Here is a 21279-nt window from a genome sequence, read left to right on the forward strand (position 1 = left end):
TAGTGGAAGCAGATGGACGCAACTGGGACACAATGATCCAGTGGGCCCTTTTTGCCATAAGAAAAGCCCCTCATGCTTCCTTTACAGACGTGACCCGAGACATACTAGAAAGCTCCAGGAGACATGGGAAGAAAAGGAAGAGGCAGCGTAACCCATGTCCCAAATCGACCAAAGGCTTAAAGAGCACGGGACATAGTAAAAAAACATCTAGGTCAGTCCGAAAGCCAGAAGATCCATTACGATAAAAGGGCAGTACCACAATCCTTTTCTATCGGACAGAAAGTGCTAATCCTACCCCTCAGAGCATAACATGCTTTCACGATGGTCAGACATTATCAAATATTACAGAGGACAAGTGTTGGGGAGAATTTTCATTTCTGCGCTAATTCCCTTCAACCTTAGATATCCCTAGCTCTTTAGCTGGACTTAGGGCTTGTGATTTTTTGGTATTAGCCAAATTGACCTTTTGTCCTAATTGACCTAATTATAGTGGTCCTAATTGACCTTCTGCACAATTGACCTTTATATTATTTTATATATGTATTGGGTTGGTTTTGGATTATAAATAATATAAGGGGATTGGGTGGAGGGATGCGGGGGGGGTTTCCCCGCATATATGTCCTAATTGACCTTTTAAATTAGGTCAATTCTCCCAAGGTCAAATTTGAAAAGGTCAATTAGTATACATCCGATTTTCTGCCTCCTGAGTGAGTGGGACCTTTTTCTCCTCACTCCCTCATGCATTTTTCCTGACTAGGATTTTTGTGTTTCATGGAGTCTGACAAACTCCATAGGCATCTGCTTTTTGTATAGTGACACACAACACCTTAGGTGCAGTGCCACTAAGAAGTCCTTTGGACTTCTCTTAATGTTCAATTATATTTTCTTGGGTTAACTACCGTTCCCAAGAATAGTAAGATGATCCCCGTTTTACTTACCTTTCTCTTTGTGGGACCAGCACACACCACCCTGTGTTGAGTGCTGTGGGTGTTACTTAGTAATTCCCTCTCCCACTTCTCATGTAACATTTTTTGTGCTACACTAACTTTGTTTAAACGGCTGGGGGCAGTGGTTTACTTTTACTACCAGTGTGCATTTCTCCTGCAGGATGAATCCTCAGCTACAGTACAGCACCCATCGGTGACCATTTTTCCCAAAATGGCCCAGTCTTCTTTTTTCACCATTTTCTGTTTGTAAATTCTTTCTTGGCTTTTACTCTGTTAGTTGAAACTGGTTTGAGCCCTTTGGGTGTTTTGCCTTTGGTGGGCTTCAGCCCTGAAACACGCTCAGGCCCCAGTATGTCTTGAAAGGCAGGAAGTGAGGGAGGGTCCCGAAACCTCCCTGTCATTTGTCTCTAGGTGTGCCTGAGTGAAACAACAGCCACCCTGCTGTGTGATTGACAGCATAGGCTGTGAATGAATGAGAAATCACATAAAAAGCAAGGTTGTTAGGACTAGAGGCAGATTCGACCACTGGAGAAGAACATCCAAAGAAGAAGATGTGACAAGACACTAGCAGAAACCTCCTGGACTCCGAAGTGCCCAGTGAAGCCCTGCAGCTGTGCTGCCCGGGAAGACCTGTATGACACGACTTCCTCCCTTGGGCTGGTGCGACCAACTAGCCTCAAGACCAACTTCTATTTGGCGCATCCCCCTGACTTGCTGTGCCTCACCAAGACCAAATCTTCATGGGCATCCAGAGGACTCTGTAGAAGCAGGAAATCTTCATCCACAGTCACCTCCCCAGAGTCCAGGACCGAGGGAGCAAGCTTCTTCCAACCAAAATTTGTGTTCGTCATTGATGCAGAGGAAATGGCGACAAAACACTGAAGTGCCGCTGTAACAAAGGAAATCCATTGCTGGGGATGTCCCATGTCTCTTGAGCACTGCCACAGGGGCCCGCCAGACGGCCCCCCTTTCATCATCACGACCAAGGTCCAGGAACAAGGGTCTGCCAAGCTGTAGCAAAGAGGAATCCAACCGGAACATTTTTCTTCCAATCACAGCTACTGTGGGGCTTGGGGTTTTCACCTTTTAGCCATAAATTGAGCTTCCTATCTTGCAAAGTGCTTTTTGGAGTGGGTCTCAACCCACCTGCACTGACCCAACAGCTTGTGCACACTACAAAGTAGCTCACTTAAGTTTCTGTGATTTCTTCTCAACTTCCTAACTTTGTAAAGACTTTATCTAAGAAGAAGTGCATCAGAACTATTGACTTTGTCTGTCCTGGCTCCCTAAAGGCACTCATCTGAACCTACTGGCATAGGCAGTATGTGTTGCCTCATAGGTTACAATTGTGGAAAATTATTGCTGGGATAAATGTTTACCCGCCTCCCCCTTTAGGAGATTCTAATTGTTTTACAAACTGTGGAAGAATGTTCTAAATCTTATTCTGACCTTTCCTTCCTTAAACAACTCAATAATTGAATTGGTAAATGAAATAAGCGCAATACTGACTTTTACAGAAGTCACTCAGTGTGCTGGAATATTTGTTAGCATGAGAAAAGTCTTTAACAACGTTGGTCTTTTAAAAACTGAATCCTAACTTTGACTGAATGTTACTAGTAGATAAAGAATGAATAGATTTCTAAAGAATGCTCATTTAAACCTTGTGTAGATTATAAATAAATATGTATATACAACTAAGTGTGCAAGTGTTACTTGGCTACATGTACTCACTGATTTCAATTGTAAAGCTCTACAGCTCACATTACCCCTCTTAAGATAAGCCTGGCTGCTCAGTCAAATACCAATGTGTGTATTACAGGGTTAGATTTAAAGGTGGGTTACCTAATAGCAAGCAGAAAAGTTTTGTGTAGTCCTCACCAGTTGGACTGCACGAATACTTACCTATCAACACATACCTATAACTATAAGTAACTCAACTGGACAGGAGGCTCAAAATCCAAACATATCACATAAATCTCCTAAATGAGTTGAAGGACCCGGTTGAGTCCTCTTCTATCCTAATGGCCAACTTATTAACCACAGACAAATCTGAGCATAGTGACGATTCTTTTACCATCAATAACAATCTATAACCAAGCATGCCACGCTTGTGTCAGCATCCTTCTTCGACGCCCTTACACTACCTACTCAAACTGAAGACAAACATGGTCAAATGTTGACTTATCCGACTATGCTGCAAGTCAGTAATAAAAAGCAGCAATCTTCATGAACAAAAGGAATGCAGCATGCCAAAGCAAACTTGTATGTACAATCCCTCTACTCAGAAATGTTCCTTTAAAGAAGGATCCCCACCCATTCTGTTTTGGTCTGGTCCTTGTGAACTTCAAAATGCGCTGCAAATCTTCTTTGGTGATCCCTTTGCACAACATAGGATTTCTTGTGCAATACTTCGCCTTCCTTCCCTCTGAAAGTTGCATCACCATTGCCGGAGCACTTATAAGATCAAGATCAGACTCCTGCAACGCCCCATTTGCAGGGACCTCTGTGTGCAACATCAATAAACTGCAAGTAATCCAAAGCAATGCACTCAGAGCAGCACTTAACATTTCTAAGCATGAACACATCTCAGCTGCCAGAAGAGGTGCACTGTTACCCATAGCGTAAGCGGATTATGTTCAAATCGCTAGCTATTACGCATAAATGCCTCTCCAAGTCGGCACCCAGGTACCTCTCGAAAAATTCTGCAAAGCACACTCCTCAAGACCCACCCAATCCTTTCAATCTCACCTACTCACTATCCCTATATTCAGGTGAAACAGATCTGGTGGGATCAGCTTCCCGGTTATTGCCTCCAAGAACTGGAATGCTCTACCCTTGTCCCTAAAATCTGAACAATCTTACTGAGTGTTCCGAAAAACAGCTCAAAACATTACTTTTCTCCACGAACCTACTCCTCTGAGCCACTTTGGACATCTTGAACTATGGCATCAAACTTATCGGCTATAATCACCTGTAACAAGCGTCTAGATAGCATTTCGATCTCCAGGCACGATGTACCCTCATGCACCATGTGCAGTTTTACCTTTGTAATACTGCATGCTTTGTCCGCCCGCTACCAATTCCTATGTACCGTATGCAAGTATCATTTAGCCATGACCTTCAGTTATGTAACGAGGCCTTGATGCCTCTGGGTTTAGTGCACTCAATAAATGTAAAAATAAGATGAAGCACCACACGAAACCCACATGTTCCATTGTTAGTTAAGATTTTCATCTTAATGATAAATCTTCCTGACCTGTGTCAACGCCAGAACTTTTTGCTGGGCTGGTACATTATTTTTCCCTATACCTCAGTGAGTGGGAATCTTTTTCCACCCTCACAGATTAATTTACTCTTTTTATGGGTGTCATAGTGTATTTTAAAAGTTATCCTCTTTGACAATTGTTTGGCAATAGGTGCCCATTGTTGCTGGGTTGCCCCCCCTTTTAAACTTTCTCTGGCTAACCTTGTGAGAACTACAGTTCCCAAGGGTAGAAAGGATCTGTGGATCCCTTTTACATTTTATTAGGTGAGACCAGACCCTCTCCCGAGGCCCCTTATCTGGGGTGCTGGGGAGATCCCGAGTATCCCCTTTCTCATTTAAAATGTAACATTTATGTTACAAGGACAAACTTACTTTTAGTGGCTGGTGGCAGTGAACCTTTTTATTCATTCAGTGCACCTTTACGGTGGGCTGGCACTGATGGGTGCTCATTTTACCAAAATGGCTCCTGTCTTCTTTTTTTGCCATTTTAGCATTTCCTGTCCTTTCTTGTTCCATCTACTGAAATCCAAGGTGGGAAACTCCTTTGTGTTAACTTTATCTTCGACGAGAATCTTGTGGATTCCTCAACCAGGTTCCAGAGTGTCTGTGAAGGCAGGAAGCAAGGGAGGAGTCCAAAACTCTAGAGCCTTTTGTCTTCCAGCCCGAGTGCGAGAATCCAGTTCAAACTGGGCGGCTGGCTGTCCTGAAAGGACTGCCAACCCCCCTCAAGAACCCCCCCCCCCAAGTTTGAATGTTGCAAGGCTGTTTGATTGGCTGGGTTCCTGCATAAAAGTCTGATCCTGGAAGCTAAAGAGGTATTCGACCACTGGAACCAAAACCGAAGAGGAAGATTAAGAATTTGCAGCTGTAACGATTTCCAACTACCACAGAGCCTGTTGTATAACCAGAGCATGCTGTGGCTCTTTCTTCCAATCGACCTGGGGACTCCGAAAATGACGACCCCGTGTTACACTTCGGGCTTCCCTGCAGGCTTCCTTGCAGAATACGACTCCTTTACAAGCTCCTCTGTGGAACAGATACAGGTTGCCATGGCGCCGGCATAAATTACGACGGAGTCCGTGTCAGCTGACACTTCCTGTATGTGGAAGACGTACGGCAAGACACGCCCCCATACGGCTTTAAAACCACCATCTTTCAAGGGGCTCGTTGCTGCTAATTAGCGTTGCAAGCTACAGCGGTTACGTCCAATTACTCCTTCGTGTTTCCACCGTACAAATTCCTAATCTGCTTACCTGGTTCTGACCCTTGCCTGGCTTCTGGATTCGCTGTCTACTGACCGCTACGTTTCTGACCCGGACTTCTCCTGTTTTGGCTTGCCTCCTTCTTTATTCCTGTCGTGCTCGCCTGGCTTTTGACACGGAACGTTATTGGATTATTCTTCCTGCTTCCTGCTGCCTCTTTGCGGTACCCCATCCCAGCTAGCTGTTACCAGACGCGGAACGACTTTGCCCTCCTCGCAGATGACTTGCCATCAACCACCCGGAACTCTTCCACGCCTTATCTGGATGCGTGTGTGCTCAGGTACATATTTGTAGTTGGCAACTCCATCTCTGCTATTGAAATCATTTCTCTACTGCCTTGATTGGATATTTTCCTTTTGCTGGATTTTGGGACATTGAGTGATCTACCCTGTCTTGTGAACTTGTCGTCAAGTGCATATAAACGCTTTGCTGATTCTGCACCAACCCGGTACTAGTGCGACCCTCGTGCCGCTCGGGTTTATTTCCCTATACTAACATTCCTGTTTGTTGTTTTCTCCCATCGTTGTCTCCGGTTTCCTGGACTATTATCCATCCTCAAAATACCCATATTTCAGGTTGGTTGTCATTGGTTCAATACTTAAGGAAGTCTCTTTAGAATTCTCTCTAGAATTCTCGCTGAAACTTCAGAGGCACGATTCAGGTCTGAAAAGGTCCCCTCATAAGAGTGCTGGACATTGCAAACAACAAGAATCCAACCAGCGATATTCTGTCTTCTGTGCTCCTGAAAAGGCACCAAATCCACAGAGCCACATCCAACCATAAAGACACTCTTGCCTGGAGCCTTCTCCTATGATCCCTGCTCCAAAAGTCCTTCCAAAGTCCTGTCTTCCATCTTCTTGGCAAAGGAATCCATCGACAGGGTTTTTGGCTGCAGATCCTGAAGTCTTCCTGCTGCAACTCTTGTTCTGTGCTGAGGTACTGTGTTAGCTGGGGTATTTTACCTACCATAAGCCTTTGAGATATCTGTATAGCTTTGGGGTGTTTTCTGTGATTGAGAGGCCACTCATCCAGTTCACCGAGGCACACTACATAATCCCTCCAAAGGGGTCTGCTCTGAACAGTCTTCCCCTGGAATTCCGACTATGCCTAAAACTGAACCCTATCTCACCCTGCCTAATGCTGGCACCTAGACCACTACGGCCCCTCTACTGCCTCTGAGTGAACTCATGCTATAGAATAAGGGAAGGACTGGATAAGAAAAGGGTTCTGCTTTGAAAAGAATAACAAGTGTTCAGAAGTTACTTACTTGTAAATTGGTTGGTAACTGCAACTCGGAGTGAGTTACAAAAAGTTTTTTTTTTTTTTAAATATATTTTTATTTTATATATATAAACCACACGACATTACAACTTGAACATAAATAAACACATTTAACAACAAACAACACTGCAATCCCCATCCCTCCCCCCTATGAGCCTGCATGGTGTTCGCCATTGGTATCCGCTGTGGACGAGGGGGCGTCATCACTCTCAGATTCAATTGGAGCCGACCCCGTTCCAAACAGTTCAGCTATCAACAGTTTCCATGCCGCAAGAGAGCACATTTCCTCCTCCTCCCCTGCAATACTGGCATCCCGCCACACAGCCGTCTCGGCCTCCGCCCATTTTTGGAGATCCCTCCACCAGACCTCCGTTCGTGGCTTATCACACTCCTTCCAACCCATGGCAATCCTACGTTTAGCAAGCACATAAGCCAGATCTTTCAATTTATCGACATGTCTAAGTTTACGTGCTCTGGGATATCCCCCCAGTAAGCAGGCCCAGGCTGAATCCACTTTGAGCGTAACACCCTTTCCTGCCAGCTTCTGCGCCACTTCACCCCAATAGCTTGCAATTACTGGGCACGCCCAAAACATGTGTATCATGTCTGCATTCTCCTCGTCGCACTTGGGGCACGCCTGGCGTCCAACATCCCGAAATTTGGATATTCTCAAAGGGGTCAGGTAAGCCCTGTGCGTTATATAAAGCTGTATTTGCTTAAACCTGGCGTTTCTCGATACTTTTTTATGATACCCGAGGGCTCGCTCCCACAACCCATCTGCCATCGGGGCCCCCATCTCCGTTTCCCATTCCAGTCTCAAGTGCTCTAAATCGCTCCCAACCTTCGTCATCAACATCTCGTACAACCTAGAGACCTCATGCCCGCCCTCCGATGTGTCATATAGTATCTCCACCGTGGCATCCGGTTCATCGGCCAGGGTAGTTTCGGGCCACCTATTCCGGATCTCCTGCACTATCCTGTGATATGTCATATATTGACCCCTGTGCAGTCCCGACCCTGCCTCTAATTCTTCGAACTCCAAGATGGTCCCATCCTGCCAAATATCTCCCATGGTGACCAACCCCACTGACTCCCAGTATATCCGAATGGTTGCTCTGAGCTGCCCATCTCCCTTCACCAGTGCGACCAATGGGAACTGCAACACACACGGCAAAGGGTTGCCCATCATCCGGCAGGCCCGTTTCCACATGTTCCGTCCCAAAGCTAGCATACTAGGCCGCTCCCTCATGCATGCATTAGCCACCCAGATCACCTCTCGCAAGTAAAAAGGGGAGCAATCCCTCCCAAACAGCCTGTGTTCAGGGGTCTCGTCATCAGAGAGCCACCTGGACACATATTGTAGCTGCGCTGCCACATAATATGCCTCAAAGTTCGGCAGCTTGATTCCGCCCTTCTCATAGAAGTTCTGCAGCTTCCACAGTGCGACTCTGTTGCGCATGCCGTGCCACAGGAATTCTCTGCAAACACTATGTAGCCTCACAAAAAACTTCTTAGGAATCATGTAGGGGATGTTGTTAAAATAATGCAGAAGCCTGGGCAGCACTACCATTTTAAGCATAGCTCCTCGGCCCATCATCGCTAGTGGCAATCTTTCCCAGAACCTCATACATTTCTCGATCTTCCCCACAGCAAGTTCAGTGTTATGCTTGTGCTCTTCCACGGTCGTGTGGTACACATCAATTCCCAAGTATCTAAAGGATCTCGTCGCCCACGGGATCTGCAACACTGGCAACCTCTCCACTGGAGTCCCCACATAGCCCCCTAGCGGAAATAGAGTGGATTTCTGAGGGTTTACCGCTATACTGGACAACCAGGCATACCTCCCCATCACCTCTAAGACATACTGCAAATTTTCTTCTGGGTATCTTAGGTATAACAGCATATCATCTGCATACAGGGATATAAGGTGACACTCTCCTCTCACATCGATGCCGACCGGGTCATATTGCTGCCGGAGGTAAATCGCTAACGGTTCTAGGGCCAGGATGTACAACATTGGGGACCAGGGACACCCCTGCCTAGTGCGTCTGCCCAACTGCCATCTCTCTGACACCACCGCACCCGTACGGACCCTGGCTAGTGGTGCTCTGTATAACATCTCGGCCCACCTAACATAACCTGGTCCCATCCCGTACCCTCTCAGAGCCGCTAGCAGCCAAGGCCACCGAACAGAGTCGAACGCCTTAACCGCGTCCAATGCCACTATCGCCATTTCGCCGTCCTCACCACCACCCCACTCGACCACCCTGTGGAGGCGCCTGTGGTTGTGAGTGATGTTCCTATTAGGGACATAGCCCGTCTGGTCAGGGTGGAACAACTTGCCGATCACTCTACGCATTCTAGTAGCCAGGACAGCTGTCAGGATCTTATTATCTTGGTTCAGCATCGACAGGGGCCTGTAGGAGCCACAATCATGTCCCGGTTTATTTGGCTTGGGGAGCGGTATTATAATCGCCTCCCTAAGTGACTCCGGCAACCGTCCCATCTCGTACGCTTCGTTGAGCATTTCCAGCATGGGCGGGAGCACTTCCTCTGCATAAACTTTATAAAATTCACTGGGGAACCCATCTGCCCCTGGGGCCTTACTAGTGGGCAACTGTCTCACAATCTCCTTTAGCTCTTCCAGGGTGATCGGAGCATCCAGCTCCTCTCGCTCCTCATCGCTGACCTTGGGCAAGCCTACATCTTCCAGCACTTGGTCTATCTCCTCCTGGCTGCCCCCCTCGCAATCTTCGTATAAGACCTTATAATATTCCATGAATGCCCTGTTCACGCCTTCTTGGGTGTCTACCTCCTCCCCCTTTTCATTGGTTACCAATCTGATCGGGGATCGTGGGGTCTCAATCTTGTACAGCCAAGCTAAGAGTCGGCCCGTTTTATCTCCCCCCGCATGCAGTCTCTCAATATACTTTCTATAGTTCAAATTACAGAGCCTGTCCCAATGTTCCGCACACTTCTGTTGCAATTTGGAGACCGGCTCCGCATCTGTCCCACCACCTTTCAACTCCTCCTCCAGCGCAGTCTCAGCTCTATGCAAATCCGCCAGGACTCCCCCCATCAATCCCTTAGACTTCGCAATGGCGATCCCCCGCATTACGACCTTAAAGGCCTCCCATAAGGTGCCAGCCGACTTAACGCTCCCTTTATTCACCTCAAAATAAGCAGTTATCTCTTCCCTAATATCCTCTCTGAAGGCGGGGTCTTTGAGCGCCTCCGCCCTTAGGCGCCATGTTGGTATACGCGCTCGTGGGGAATACAGTTGCCATCGCATGACCAGGGGCGAGTGGTCAGAGAGGACCCTCGCCCTGTAGTCTATATGGTCGCACTCCGCGACTATGTCTGGCGTAGTGAAAAAGTAATCAAGCCTCGTGTGCAGTAGATGCAGAGCCGAATAGTGCGAGTATTGTCTCGCGCTCGGGTGTTTCGCTCTCCACACATCCACTAGGCCAAAATCCGCCAGCAGCGTCTGCAATACCTTAGCCGCCGGACTGGGCTTAGCCATCTTGTCATCCGACCTATCCTCCCTGGGGTTCAACACGCAATTAAAGTCACCACCCCATATCACCGTTCCCCCCCATCCCAACACTGAGCTTGGTGCACAGCGTCCTAAAATATGTCGCCGTTTCCTGGTTAGGCGCGTATGTGTTTACAATGCACACTACTTTGTTCTCTACCAGCCCCCTCACCATAACCAACCTCCCATCCTCCTCCACATCCTCCTCAATTAGCTTGAATGGGACGTGTGGCGCCACCCACACCAGCACTCCTCTGGCATAGGCGGAGTACGTTGATCCTACCACTGTTCCCTTCCACTTCCTCCCTACCAGCTCCAGTTTCTCTCGCTTTAGATGTGTCTCCTGTAGCAGGGCTACGTCTATCTTCTGCCTCTTAAGATACAACATGACTTTATTTCGCTTAAGATAACTGTTAAGCCCCCTAACGTTCCACGTTAATATCCTGAGGTCTCCCATGGCCTATCAGTAGTTTCCTCCCCCCATCCGAGGCAATGCCTCCCCACTTTGCGAACCCCCACTCCCGGTTTCACCCCCAGGCTCATACAAAAACTAAAACTCCCCCCCAAACCCCTACCCCCAACAACTGCCCAGCTCCATCCCTGGATCTCAGGCATCCCTGTGTTCGGTCCTCCTTGGAAAACCCAAATAGAGAACCCGACAGGGTGTCACCCCACTAACAGTGACTAAACTAAACACAAAAAGGGGGTGTAAAGGGTGGCTTCAGGCGGCTCCTCAACTTCGCAACCATGTCCGCGCAAGGACCACGTTTCATAACCCCTGACGCGCGCATGTTCTCAAGCGAGTTCAATGACTATAATCTAGTCCCAATGTTCATGACCCGACCGGGCCTACAGCGTTACTTATCTCGTCCTTTATTTTCCACCGGCTGTCTGGACATCTGACTCCTGAGGGCAGTTTTGTGCATCCAACCACTCCATAGCATCCTCCGGGGTGACAAAGAACAGTAGCTTGCTCTGAAAGAAAACCTTCAGTTTGGCCGGATAGAGCAACATGTATTTGAGCCCCGCTTCCCGCAATCTCCTCTTCACCGTTCCGAAGTTCATACGACTGCGCTGTACCTGCAGGGTGTAATCGGGATAGGCCGTTATATTCGCCGCTCCTCGTTGTATTGTGCCTCCCTTGCGGAAGTGTTCAAGGATCCTTTCTCGGTCCCGGTAGTTAAGGATCTTAGCTATCACTGGCCTGGGCGGGTTTCCCGGTGGTGGCTTCCTAGTTAAGGCCCTGTGCGCTCTCTCAACCGCAAAACCCTGCGACAGGGTGCCTCCCGTGATCTCCTGCAGTAGCATGTTTTCGATAAATTCCGTTGGATTGTGGCCCTCAGTTCCCTCCGGCAGGCCCACGATACGGATGTTGTTCCTCCGGGCGTGCCCTTCTGCCTCCTCCGCCCTACTCTCCAAGTTGCCCACGCGTTGCACCAGGGCATGGAGTTCACGCTTATGCACAGCGCAGTCCGCCGCGGTAGGGCCCAATTCTTTCTCCAAAGTCTCCGTGCGCTCTGCCAGGGTACGCACGTCCTGCCTTAGGAGGTTCACGTCCTCCTGCACTGCCCCAACCTGGAGTTCCATTGCGGTCTTCAGTTCAGCCACAGCGAGCTGGAGCTTGGTCTCCCAGGTCGCTTTCAGGTCTGCGATCGCAGCGAGGACCTCGTGGTTCGCACCCCCGGCGGCCATTTCCTTGGCTTGCGTTTTGTCTTTGCTTTTGGCTCCGTCTGGGCCGGGAGGCGTTTTAGCGTATTCGTCGAGCGTGTGCTGTTTGGTCTTCGCTCTCAGGGGCTTGTTAGACATGTCTCCCGTCCTTCTATCCCCGCTCGGATCTGGGGCAGGGTGTCACAGTGCGCTCTGCGGGTGCCCCATTGTTATCACCACTTCTCTGACACCAAGTTCCTCTGTCCTCCGGCTCCCCCGGCCATCTTGTCTATTACCTAGCTAAGCCAGGTCGCGTCTCACCCTCTGAGGTGCACTTTAGGCCACAAAGGGCCCGGGGCACAGTTCCCGGTCACACCGCACGCTCCGGTTACAAAGTATCTTCGGTCAGGCCCTGCTCCCTTCCCAGGTCCACGCCGTCGGCCTCGCAGGACTGGGTGTCCTTAATGACCTCGATGCACCCGCGTCATGCACCTACAACACCACCACGCTCCAGTGCGACCGTCAGGCGCCCAGATCAAGCACCCCTTTGTTCCTTCGTTCGGCGGCGGCGGCCATTTTCTCGTTCATCGCACTCTCGCCTCCAGATCTTCTTTTAGCTTTTTGTTGCGCTCTCACGGTGCAGGCCCATATCGAAACGTATCCACACGTTCACCTGAGATTCATGTACGCAGTCATATCAGTCTCAGCCAAATTACATCGGTCCTTGCACTGTTTTCAGTCGGATAATGTGCGGATCTTCGGGAGCCCCCGTACAGACACGTCCTTTCACATGGCTTCCTAGCCACGCCCCCCGTGAGTTACAAAAAGTTATTACTTATCTTAGATTTGTTCTGCTACTCTGAAAAGTATATATAGAATTTACTTGCCTTGAATAAGCTGTGTGCCTTCTTAAATAAGTCCTCCTTTCGTAGAAACTGTCTCGCCATTCTAACTAAAAGTAGACTGAAGGTTAAGTTACTCACCTATGAATTGGGTTCCCCACTTCCCAAAAGTAATGCTGTTGGTTTCACTTTATTATTCCTGTTAGGATAATTGTATGAGTATCCCCAATTGGGTCTTGATATTGATATTTTATTTGTATCGTGCTCGTACACAAGTGTTTCAGAGCGCGATGTGCTTCCCCTGACTTGCCGTTAGCCTGTACAGAATAATATTGCTTAGGTCATACTTACCTTTTAGGTTGCTGGTAGCTCCTTACAAAAGTATAGAGGTGTTACTTACCTTGTGTTAACTTATTTTTGGAAGGCACACAGCTAACAAGTTATTGCTTCCCTTAAACTGTGAACTGAAAAGCAACTGTAATTGGATGTTACATCCCAAGGTCCAACTCCCCTAGAAGAACTGTTATCCTCAATCAGAGTTATAGGTATTTTACTGCTCCTAGAATAAGTGCCCCACTATTCTGAAAAATATAATTCCCAGTTGACTTACTATGTCATTTCTTGCTGAGCGTCATGGTGCAACTGATAGGGCCTCCGACCCGGTATTACTGAAAGTAATCTAAAAGTAATCATTAGTTTTGACTTCGTTAGCACTACTGTTAGGTGTTCCAAATTAGGTTATATGTTTTGATCTGTGTACCTATGTTAGGAAGAATTCTCATAAATGCGCTAATTCCTCTCTACCTTAGAGACCCCCATTTCTTTTGCTGACGTTTGGGACTTTGTACTTTTAATTCTGTCTGTTTTCTATGTTTTTTTCTTTGGTTATGGAGTTTTAGACAACTCCATAGGCATCATCTTTTCATTTGTGTCAAACAGCACCCTCAGTGCAGTGACACAGGGAAAGCCTTTTGGGCTCTCCCAAGGTTTAAATACCTTCTCTGAGATAAACTACTGTTTCCAGAGAATGTAAAGTTAAATTGACTTTACTAGTCTTTTTAAATTCCTAGACCCAGCGCACACTATCTTACAATAGAGTGCTGGATTACAATAGAGGGCTGGAGGGGGTACCTAGTATCCCCTATGCCTAGAAACTCATGAGGCAGTCAAATGCTACTTCTATCAAAATGGCTAGTGGCAGTGGTTTTACAACAAACTACCATGATTTTGCCCTACTGCGAACACCGGTATCTAAAAATCACAGGAGCCATGGTTTTCAAGATGGCACCTAAGCCCCCTTTGTTTAAACAGGTCCCGATCTTTTTACGCCATTTCATTTGGGAAAGGTCCTTCTAGAGTTTGACTCTGCGCGGCAAACAAGGTTTGGTCCCTTTGTTTCTATGCCTTTGGCGGGCTTCAGGACTGAAGACCGCCTCTGGCGCCCGAGTGTCTGGGGTGGGCAGGAAGTGAGGGAGGTGCCCGAAACTCCCTGTGCTTAGTCTCCTAGGAGACCCAAATGCACTCTGGTGTGATTGGCTGGCTGACTGTCCAGCAAGGACAGCCAGCCTGCTGGGTGAGTTGCAGGTAGGCTGGAATGAATGGGAGAAAATTGTTTAAAAGGTGCGTCTCTTGGCTTGGAAGGCAGAGTCGACCACTGGAACGAAAGAACCGAAGACGAGCTGGAAGAGGACGGCTGCTGCAACTACTGGACCGTTGGTTTGCCCGGTGGAGCCCTGCTGCAGGTCCGAATCGCCAAGTTCATCTCGACAGAGAAGCCCTTCAAGGATGACTTCTTCCTTTGAGTTGGTGGGACCAATCAACTTGTAAGCCACCTGCACACCATTCTCGGAGCTGGTTTTATTTTCCTTGGAGTGCTGCAGGAAACCGAATAACCAGGGAGAAGGACACCAGCTTGTGTGCTTGAAGACAGATACCGGAATCGAAGAAATGCCAGCTTTGTGACCAGTGCCTGTGCAGTGCAGGAGTCCCCCGACGTCGTCCTTGTCCCCACGACTGAGGCTCAGGAACAGCGAGATCTGCAGGAACTGCCAGGAACAGAAGTCTTCAACTGCATCTTTTTCTTCAATATGAGGTATTGTGAAAACCTGACAAGAGAACTTACCTCTCACCGCGAACGTTTGTGGAACTTTGGCAACTGACAGGCCTAGTCAGCTTGTGACCCGCCATATGAACCTTTCTTCTGTGAACTACTTCCAAGAACCGTGGCAAAGACTTTTCGGTTTAAATACCAGAACCGTTTTTACCTATACAAGACACTAGTCCATTGACTTTGGCCTATCTATTGCATTGAATCAACTCATCTGGTGAACTCAAACTGTTTGCACTGTTTTAGAGTAACTGTAATATTCGTTTTATTAACTTATGCCTTTTTGCTTCTACTTCAAATGCTCTGAATGCCATTTTGCTCCACCTTCAAAGTAGTGTAAATGTTTCAGAACCGGTTAGTGTGAAGTACTGCAGTATATATTTGAGTGATACTGAATACCTCCTTTTAGTGAATGTTTTCTAACTGACTGTGTAATAAATTAAGTATTACCAAGAAACCTTCAGTTTAAGTGTCTATCTGAATACTTGTGATTGTAGACCTCTGTGTAACATCATTACAAGCTCACATTCCCCTCTTGAGATAGACCTGGCTGCTCAGCTTGCTACCAAAAACTGTGTGGTACAGACTTATACCAAAGGTTGGTTTTGGTTACACCTGTAGTCCTAGTTGTGTGTAGTGGTCCCAGAGGGTACTGCAGACAAATCTTGTCTAACAACCTACAAGGATAGTGTTGTGTTTTTATAATGTGTTTATATGAGCTGTGACAGTACTTATTCCCCCCAAGATTTATCTGGGCCTACTTGTATTTAAATAAAACATGTATTTGTACAAAACATAGTGTGTCAGTGTTTCTTTGGACCCTGTGTATTATAATTTCTTTGTACTGACTCTACAGCCCTCTCTCCCTCCTACGATAAGCCTGCCTGCTCTGTCTATGCTACCATGAACTCAGGTGGTACAGGCTTATACTAAGAGTGAGGTCCTGCACTGTCTCAGTTGAATGATTTTAGTTGGACTTCAGAAAAACGGCCCTAACATGCATCATATCCAATATAATAATGGTGGCAAGGAGTGAGGGGGGGGGGGCAGGGAGACACAAGGCTTCTGAGGTGGCACATACAGGAAGCGATATAGCAGCTTCAGTGCCTGCAGTGGAAAATGTTTAAGCTTCAATCAAAAATTCCAACATCTTTATTGACCTTTTAATGGGGTGTGGGGGGTCAGGGAGAAGAACACAGGGAGAAGAAAACTCCCGACTCCCCCTTCCAATATAAAAGCATCCAGTTTCAAATTGTTCCACCAGAAACGAATTTAGTGGTTGAAAATACGGCATGAAGCTCTTCACTTGTTATTTACTATCCCAGCCTCATATTTGATCATAATGATTTAACACATGAGCTTGTTTGGAATTGGTATGTATTTATGCAACTCTTAACAGTAGTCGGTTAATCTTTATCACATAAAAAATCTTTCTGCTTCTTGCCACCAGAAAAGGGTGCAGGATAATGCATTGGCAGAGGAAGGCCTCAGACTAGGTTTCCAACCAGAAAGTGCATTTCTACTCAAATGCACAGGACAAACGTGGGATAGATGTAATATCCATTGTTCCTCTCCACATCAGAAGATAAAAACAACAGGGGTGTAAAGAAATGCACTTTAGGTGGTAAATGTCTGGGGACCACAACTTGCATTGGAGAACTATACAAAAATATACAAAAGATAAACACCTATCCCAGTTTCTGGTTGTCATAGTAATCAGAAATAGGCTTCGTGGTAGATAAGCATGTTTGCAGTAACGTGCTTGTTTCCAACCATATGACGTTTAAACTACAGCGGGATTACCAGCCTTGGTAACAGCTTATCACTTTAACATGCATTGAAGAGAGAGGCCCGTTTTATTGTTATACACGTGGAATTCTGAGAGCATATCCTGGGGAGAGGGCTTTAGGGTTTATTTTGACAATGAGGTTTCTCTGGATAAACAAAATGGACCAAAGAAGGGTATTTACTTTTTTTTTTTTTTAAAGGATATGGGCATCGTGCCACTTATTTGGATAAACAAATAAGGCAGACGTGTTGTTGGATGCCGAGTGAATTACACCCATACTTGACAAAATACAAATGAACTCAAAAAAGTGTTGAAGATAGATATTGTAAAAATAGACATGGTTTGAAGACAAATGAAAAAAAGACCATCGCCAAACTCACTGATCGGAGATCCTGCACAGCCTCATAATAAACGAGTCTAACACTGACAACCAGGGGCGTTGCTAGGGGGGGCTAAGGGGGCTATAGCCCCTGATCTTTTGGTTGTAGCCCCGGATAGAATCTCAGGAGCTACAGTCAAAAGACTAGCTAGCCCCCAGTCCCAACGGTTCCGATATCAGCGTAGCCCCGGGTCTTTTCCAGACCTAGCAACTCCCCTGCTGACAACGGTTTTAAATATTTAACCCCAAAGTAAAAAAAAGTGTCAGAACATAGGGTATCAACAGGTAGAAGACCAAACAAGACCATATTCATGAACTCAAGCAAAGCAGGCAGATGAGCAAGACCAGAAGGAAACGTTAAGACTCTCACAATTGTCTTCCTCTCCACACTGGCAGTCCTTCACCCGGTGTATGGTGTGCAGGCTGGCACAGTAGGGCGTTTCACTCTGATTCTCACAATCACAGTAAGATTCTCCAGTAACAGGGACAGCACTGGGGATGGAGTGTGGAAGTGCAGGAAACTCAAGCTCTGAATCAGAGTCACTATGCTGCCAGAAAAAGGAAAAAAACAAAAAAAGGTAATTATTGCCCATTACCATCCAAATCACTTTTGCACACTCAAAGTAAACTAAGCTTTATACAGAACCAGAGATTGGTTAGGTAATATAGATGCTGTCTGTTCCCCAAGAACACGGAGTAGCAGCTTCCACTGTGATTAAAGCACTAGGACTCATGATGCATAAACTGCACATTCACCTCCAGTCTAATCATTGGCAAAAATGTAATTGGTTATTTAGAACGCGCTTAATACCAGAGGTTTCTAAGCATCGACCCGGGGATCGAACCTGTGTTCGTCTGCGTTGTCTTGCTTCCACTCATAAACATTCTGGAGAAAACAGCAATCCTACACTCAAGTCCACCCTAAGCAAGTACTTTCAACAGGAGTTGTGCACGATTTTCAGGATCAGACAGACATAAAATTGGTCCAGGCACCAATGAAAAAGTGGCCCACAATTTCACATTACAATTCCTTACTTTTCAGAATAGACTGAATACTACCAAAAGGGGATATTCTTGGCAAAATATGTTTCAAAGAATTCATTTGAAAGCCTATTTGCTTAGAAACATTGGTTAAAACTAGTCTACCAACTTATGAAACTTCCTCACTCTGGCCATAAAAGTGGCCCTTTCCACCACTCCCCCCCCCAAAAAAAACAAACAGGTCCATACTAGAATCAAGGGATGGCACTTCGGCACCGCTTTATTGCACCATTTGCCATTCCGTGCCCGATTATTTTGAGTAAATGTCAGCAGAAGGAAGACTGGGACCAGTAATATAACCTATGAATATTAGCTACTGGGTGGTTTGAGGTGGCTAAAAGGGGCCCAAACAAACCGCAGAATATACTTTCAGGGTTTGTAAATGCTATGGATGGTCACACCATAATAGCCACAAACTCCTTAATGCCCAGCACACCTACAAAGATAATTTGTACATACGAAGCTTGAAAAAACGAACCAATATCCTAGCCCCTAACCCACAGACGCCATGCACCTAAATCCTAACTTGTAGCAGGGATCTAAATTGCTGGGTGCAAGCGCCTGCTCGTAACAAAGGAGAGCATGCTTATCTTGATACAAAAAGCTAGCAGGAGACATTTTTTCCATGCGTTGTAGCTGTTTCTCATTGCATTGCAGTGTCAGAGAATGAACTATCAGCAAACTCATTACATCTGATAATTCAAGCTTATGTTTAAAGTGTGCGGCAAACTTTAAAAAAAAACATTTGAGCTGAGTAGGTCCAAGGCACATTCTGCAGTAGTTTTGATAATCAAGAAACACAGAGTTCATCATCAGCGACCACATCTAAATAAAATATAAATGCTTCAACAATTGCGCTCTCCAAAAACTCTGCTCTCCATCTTAACATATTGGATAACCGGATCCCATGTTTGTATAAAGTTAGGTGGACAATTATAAGATGCAGCCAAGATCTTCTCAGATACAAAATTGCCCAGATTCTGACCCACTTTGAGGGGATAGTGGGACCTCATGGAGTTTTAAAAAATGTCGCCAAATTTAAACTGGGCTGCTTGGAGCGAGTATTTAATGTTGCTCTATTGTGAACATTGGGTAGCCACCATCAATGTCAGAGTCCCCCAGTATTATGATTAAAGGTGATCGTGGTCAAAACTATGTTCTTTATTTGTGCCACAATTTCCTTCCAGTAACCACAGCCCCACCACAAATGACCCAACGTGCCATTCAGACAACAATCTCTCCAACAGAGCTTTGCAGAGAGAACTTATGTAATATTCTTGGGGTGATATACCACCGGAAGCAGATCTTATATGGGCACTCTTTGATCATGGCGGGTTTAGTGCTTCTTTTGACCCGTTCACACATGTCCGAACATGATTCAGACAATATGCTTGTTTCTAAATCTCTTTCACACGTGCCCATTTATGGGAGCAACTCTTCGGGATCCGCTGCTTCCAACAGACAATGACATTTCGAAACAATCCTGTCGGAGGAACGTTCCGCTAGAAAAGTCTCGACCGATTACAGGAAACATATACCCGCCACCTTTACCTCACTGCTCATCAGCCAATGGAGTAGCTCGGCATAAGGGAATCTAAGTTTCGGGGAAATAACATTTCCCTTTTCGATAAACTTGTAGGGAGTATTCCCTGGGTATAACTGCACTAGCCAGAGAGGTCCATTACCGTCAAAAATGCAGAAACTCCCTCCAGTCCTGGTGTAAATTCTGGGTCATGTGCGATGGTAGTGAGGGGCTTAGGCCCAGTTTTATTCCCAGCAGACTACAAGCTCTTTCCCAGTAGCTTAGAGTGCACATAGTGGATGATAGATGACGCCCTCCTCGCTCCTGTGACCTGGGAGCGGGGGGCAGAAAGGGAAGATGAGCGATAGGAACCCTGGATCCTCTCAGTTCCATGGCAGCCCCCTTATTTCCGTTGGGATGCCTCGTCCGAGTTTCCATGTGACTAATGTATACTGCAATATAGTATTGCTCGGCACATAGGGCCCCCAAACCGCCTACAATAGTGCTTGTCAATATTTTCCGGGGTATTCTAGAATGTTTCCCTGATGAGATAAACTTAACATGTATAGAAGCTTTGCTATGATGGTCATCTCGGGAGGATAACTAAGGGGCAACGTGCTTGCCTTGAAAGCAACACGACACAGAGCAACACAGGTGCGATCCCCGGGTCTGCACTTAGAAACATCTGGGTATTAAGCGTTTTCTAAATAACCTATCCTATTATATCTTAACCGATGCGATACAACCTATCCATGAAATATCTTGCAGGTCTCATCTAGGCAAGTGTTCTATGGTTGCTTTCCATAACACACAAGGATGTTGGCTGGATCCCGAAAATCATAATGTGGGGTAAGATAGACTCCTAAATATTGGATTGAGTTTTATCTCCTTGCGTCAGAGTGCACAATCGCTCTACTGTTTCCCTTAACTCTAATATGTGTAACCCTGTTCTTTTTTAGGGCTATTTGTGTAGCCAGATCCCTGTATTGCCTTATTCTTAATGATAACTCCTGGAGTGAGCTGATGGGGTTTCGTAAGAATATCGGAATAATAGTCAGCCTTCAATCTTCAGGTTTGCTCTAAATGATTGTGCAAATGACTCCATGACCAGGGCATAAATAAATGGGGACAAGGGACAGCCTCTTCTTATTTTGATGGGTTCAGCAAATTTGCTATTAACTTCGATCTTTGTGCATTGGATCTGGGCAAAATCCACATTTTCCCAACACTTTGTATAGATAAACTCAATTGATGCGGTCAAAGACTTGTTAGCGTTTAGTACCAGACATACACATTTCTTCTCCGATTGGATCCCATGCCTTATTAAATTGATTGCCCGTCTTATACTGTAACGTGTATCTCTTTCTCTTATGAACCCGGTTTGGTCCGGGTCCGTCAGTGCTGGGAGGAGAATCATTAATCCGTTTGCCAGAATTTTAGCAAAAAGTTTAGCGTCCATATTTAACAGTGAAAGTGCCCGGTTTTAGAAGCAAGGTCGGTGTGGACCCTGCCATGGAGCTGGTCACCACCCTGAGGTTAAGAATGAATTAAAAAGCTGAAGCAGTTTAGGGATTAGTATGGATTTAAAAACATAGAAGAGCCAGGGAACCCATCGGACCAGGGATTTTCGCTGCAGGGAGTTTAATATGATATAGGTAATTG

At 46.3% G+C, this 21279-nt stretch overlaps 1 protein-coding gene across 2 annotated transcripts in view; it reads right to left on the minus strand.

Annotated features, from left to right (window-relative positions):
- The window catches only part of SPSB3 (splA/ryanodine receptor domain and SOCS box containing 3), a 201626-nt gene that overhangs the window by 66828 nt on the left and 113519 nt on the right, over nt 1–21279 (minus strand). For both annotated transcript variants that reach the window (XM_069646999.1, XM_069646998.1), the window contains exon 3: nt 17425–17602. In XM_069646999.1, coding sequence (XP_069503100.1) covers nt 17425–17602 — 178 coding nt within the window. The remainder of the gene's footprint in view (nt 1–17424; nt 17603–21279) is intronic.

This window comes from Ambystoma mexicanum, chromosome 2q (assembly GCF_040938575.1).
Source record: "Ambystoma mexicanum isolate Mex_15411 chromosome 2q, UKY_AmexF1_1, whole genome shotgun sequence".
NCBI classification, from domain to species: domain Eukaryota; kingdom Metazoa; phylum Chordata; class Amphibia; order Caudata; family Ambystomatidae; genus Ambystoma; species Ambystoma mexicanum.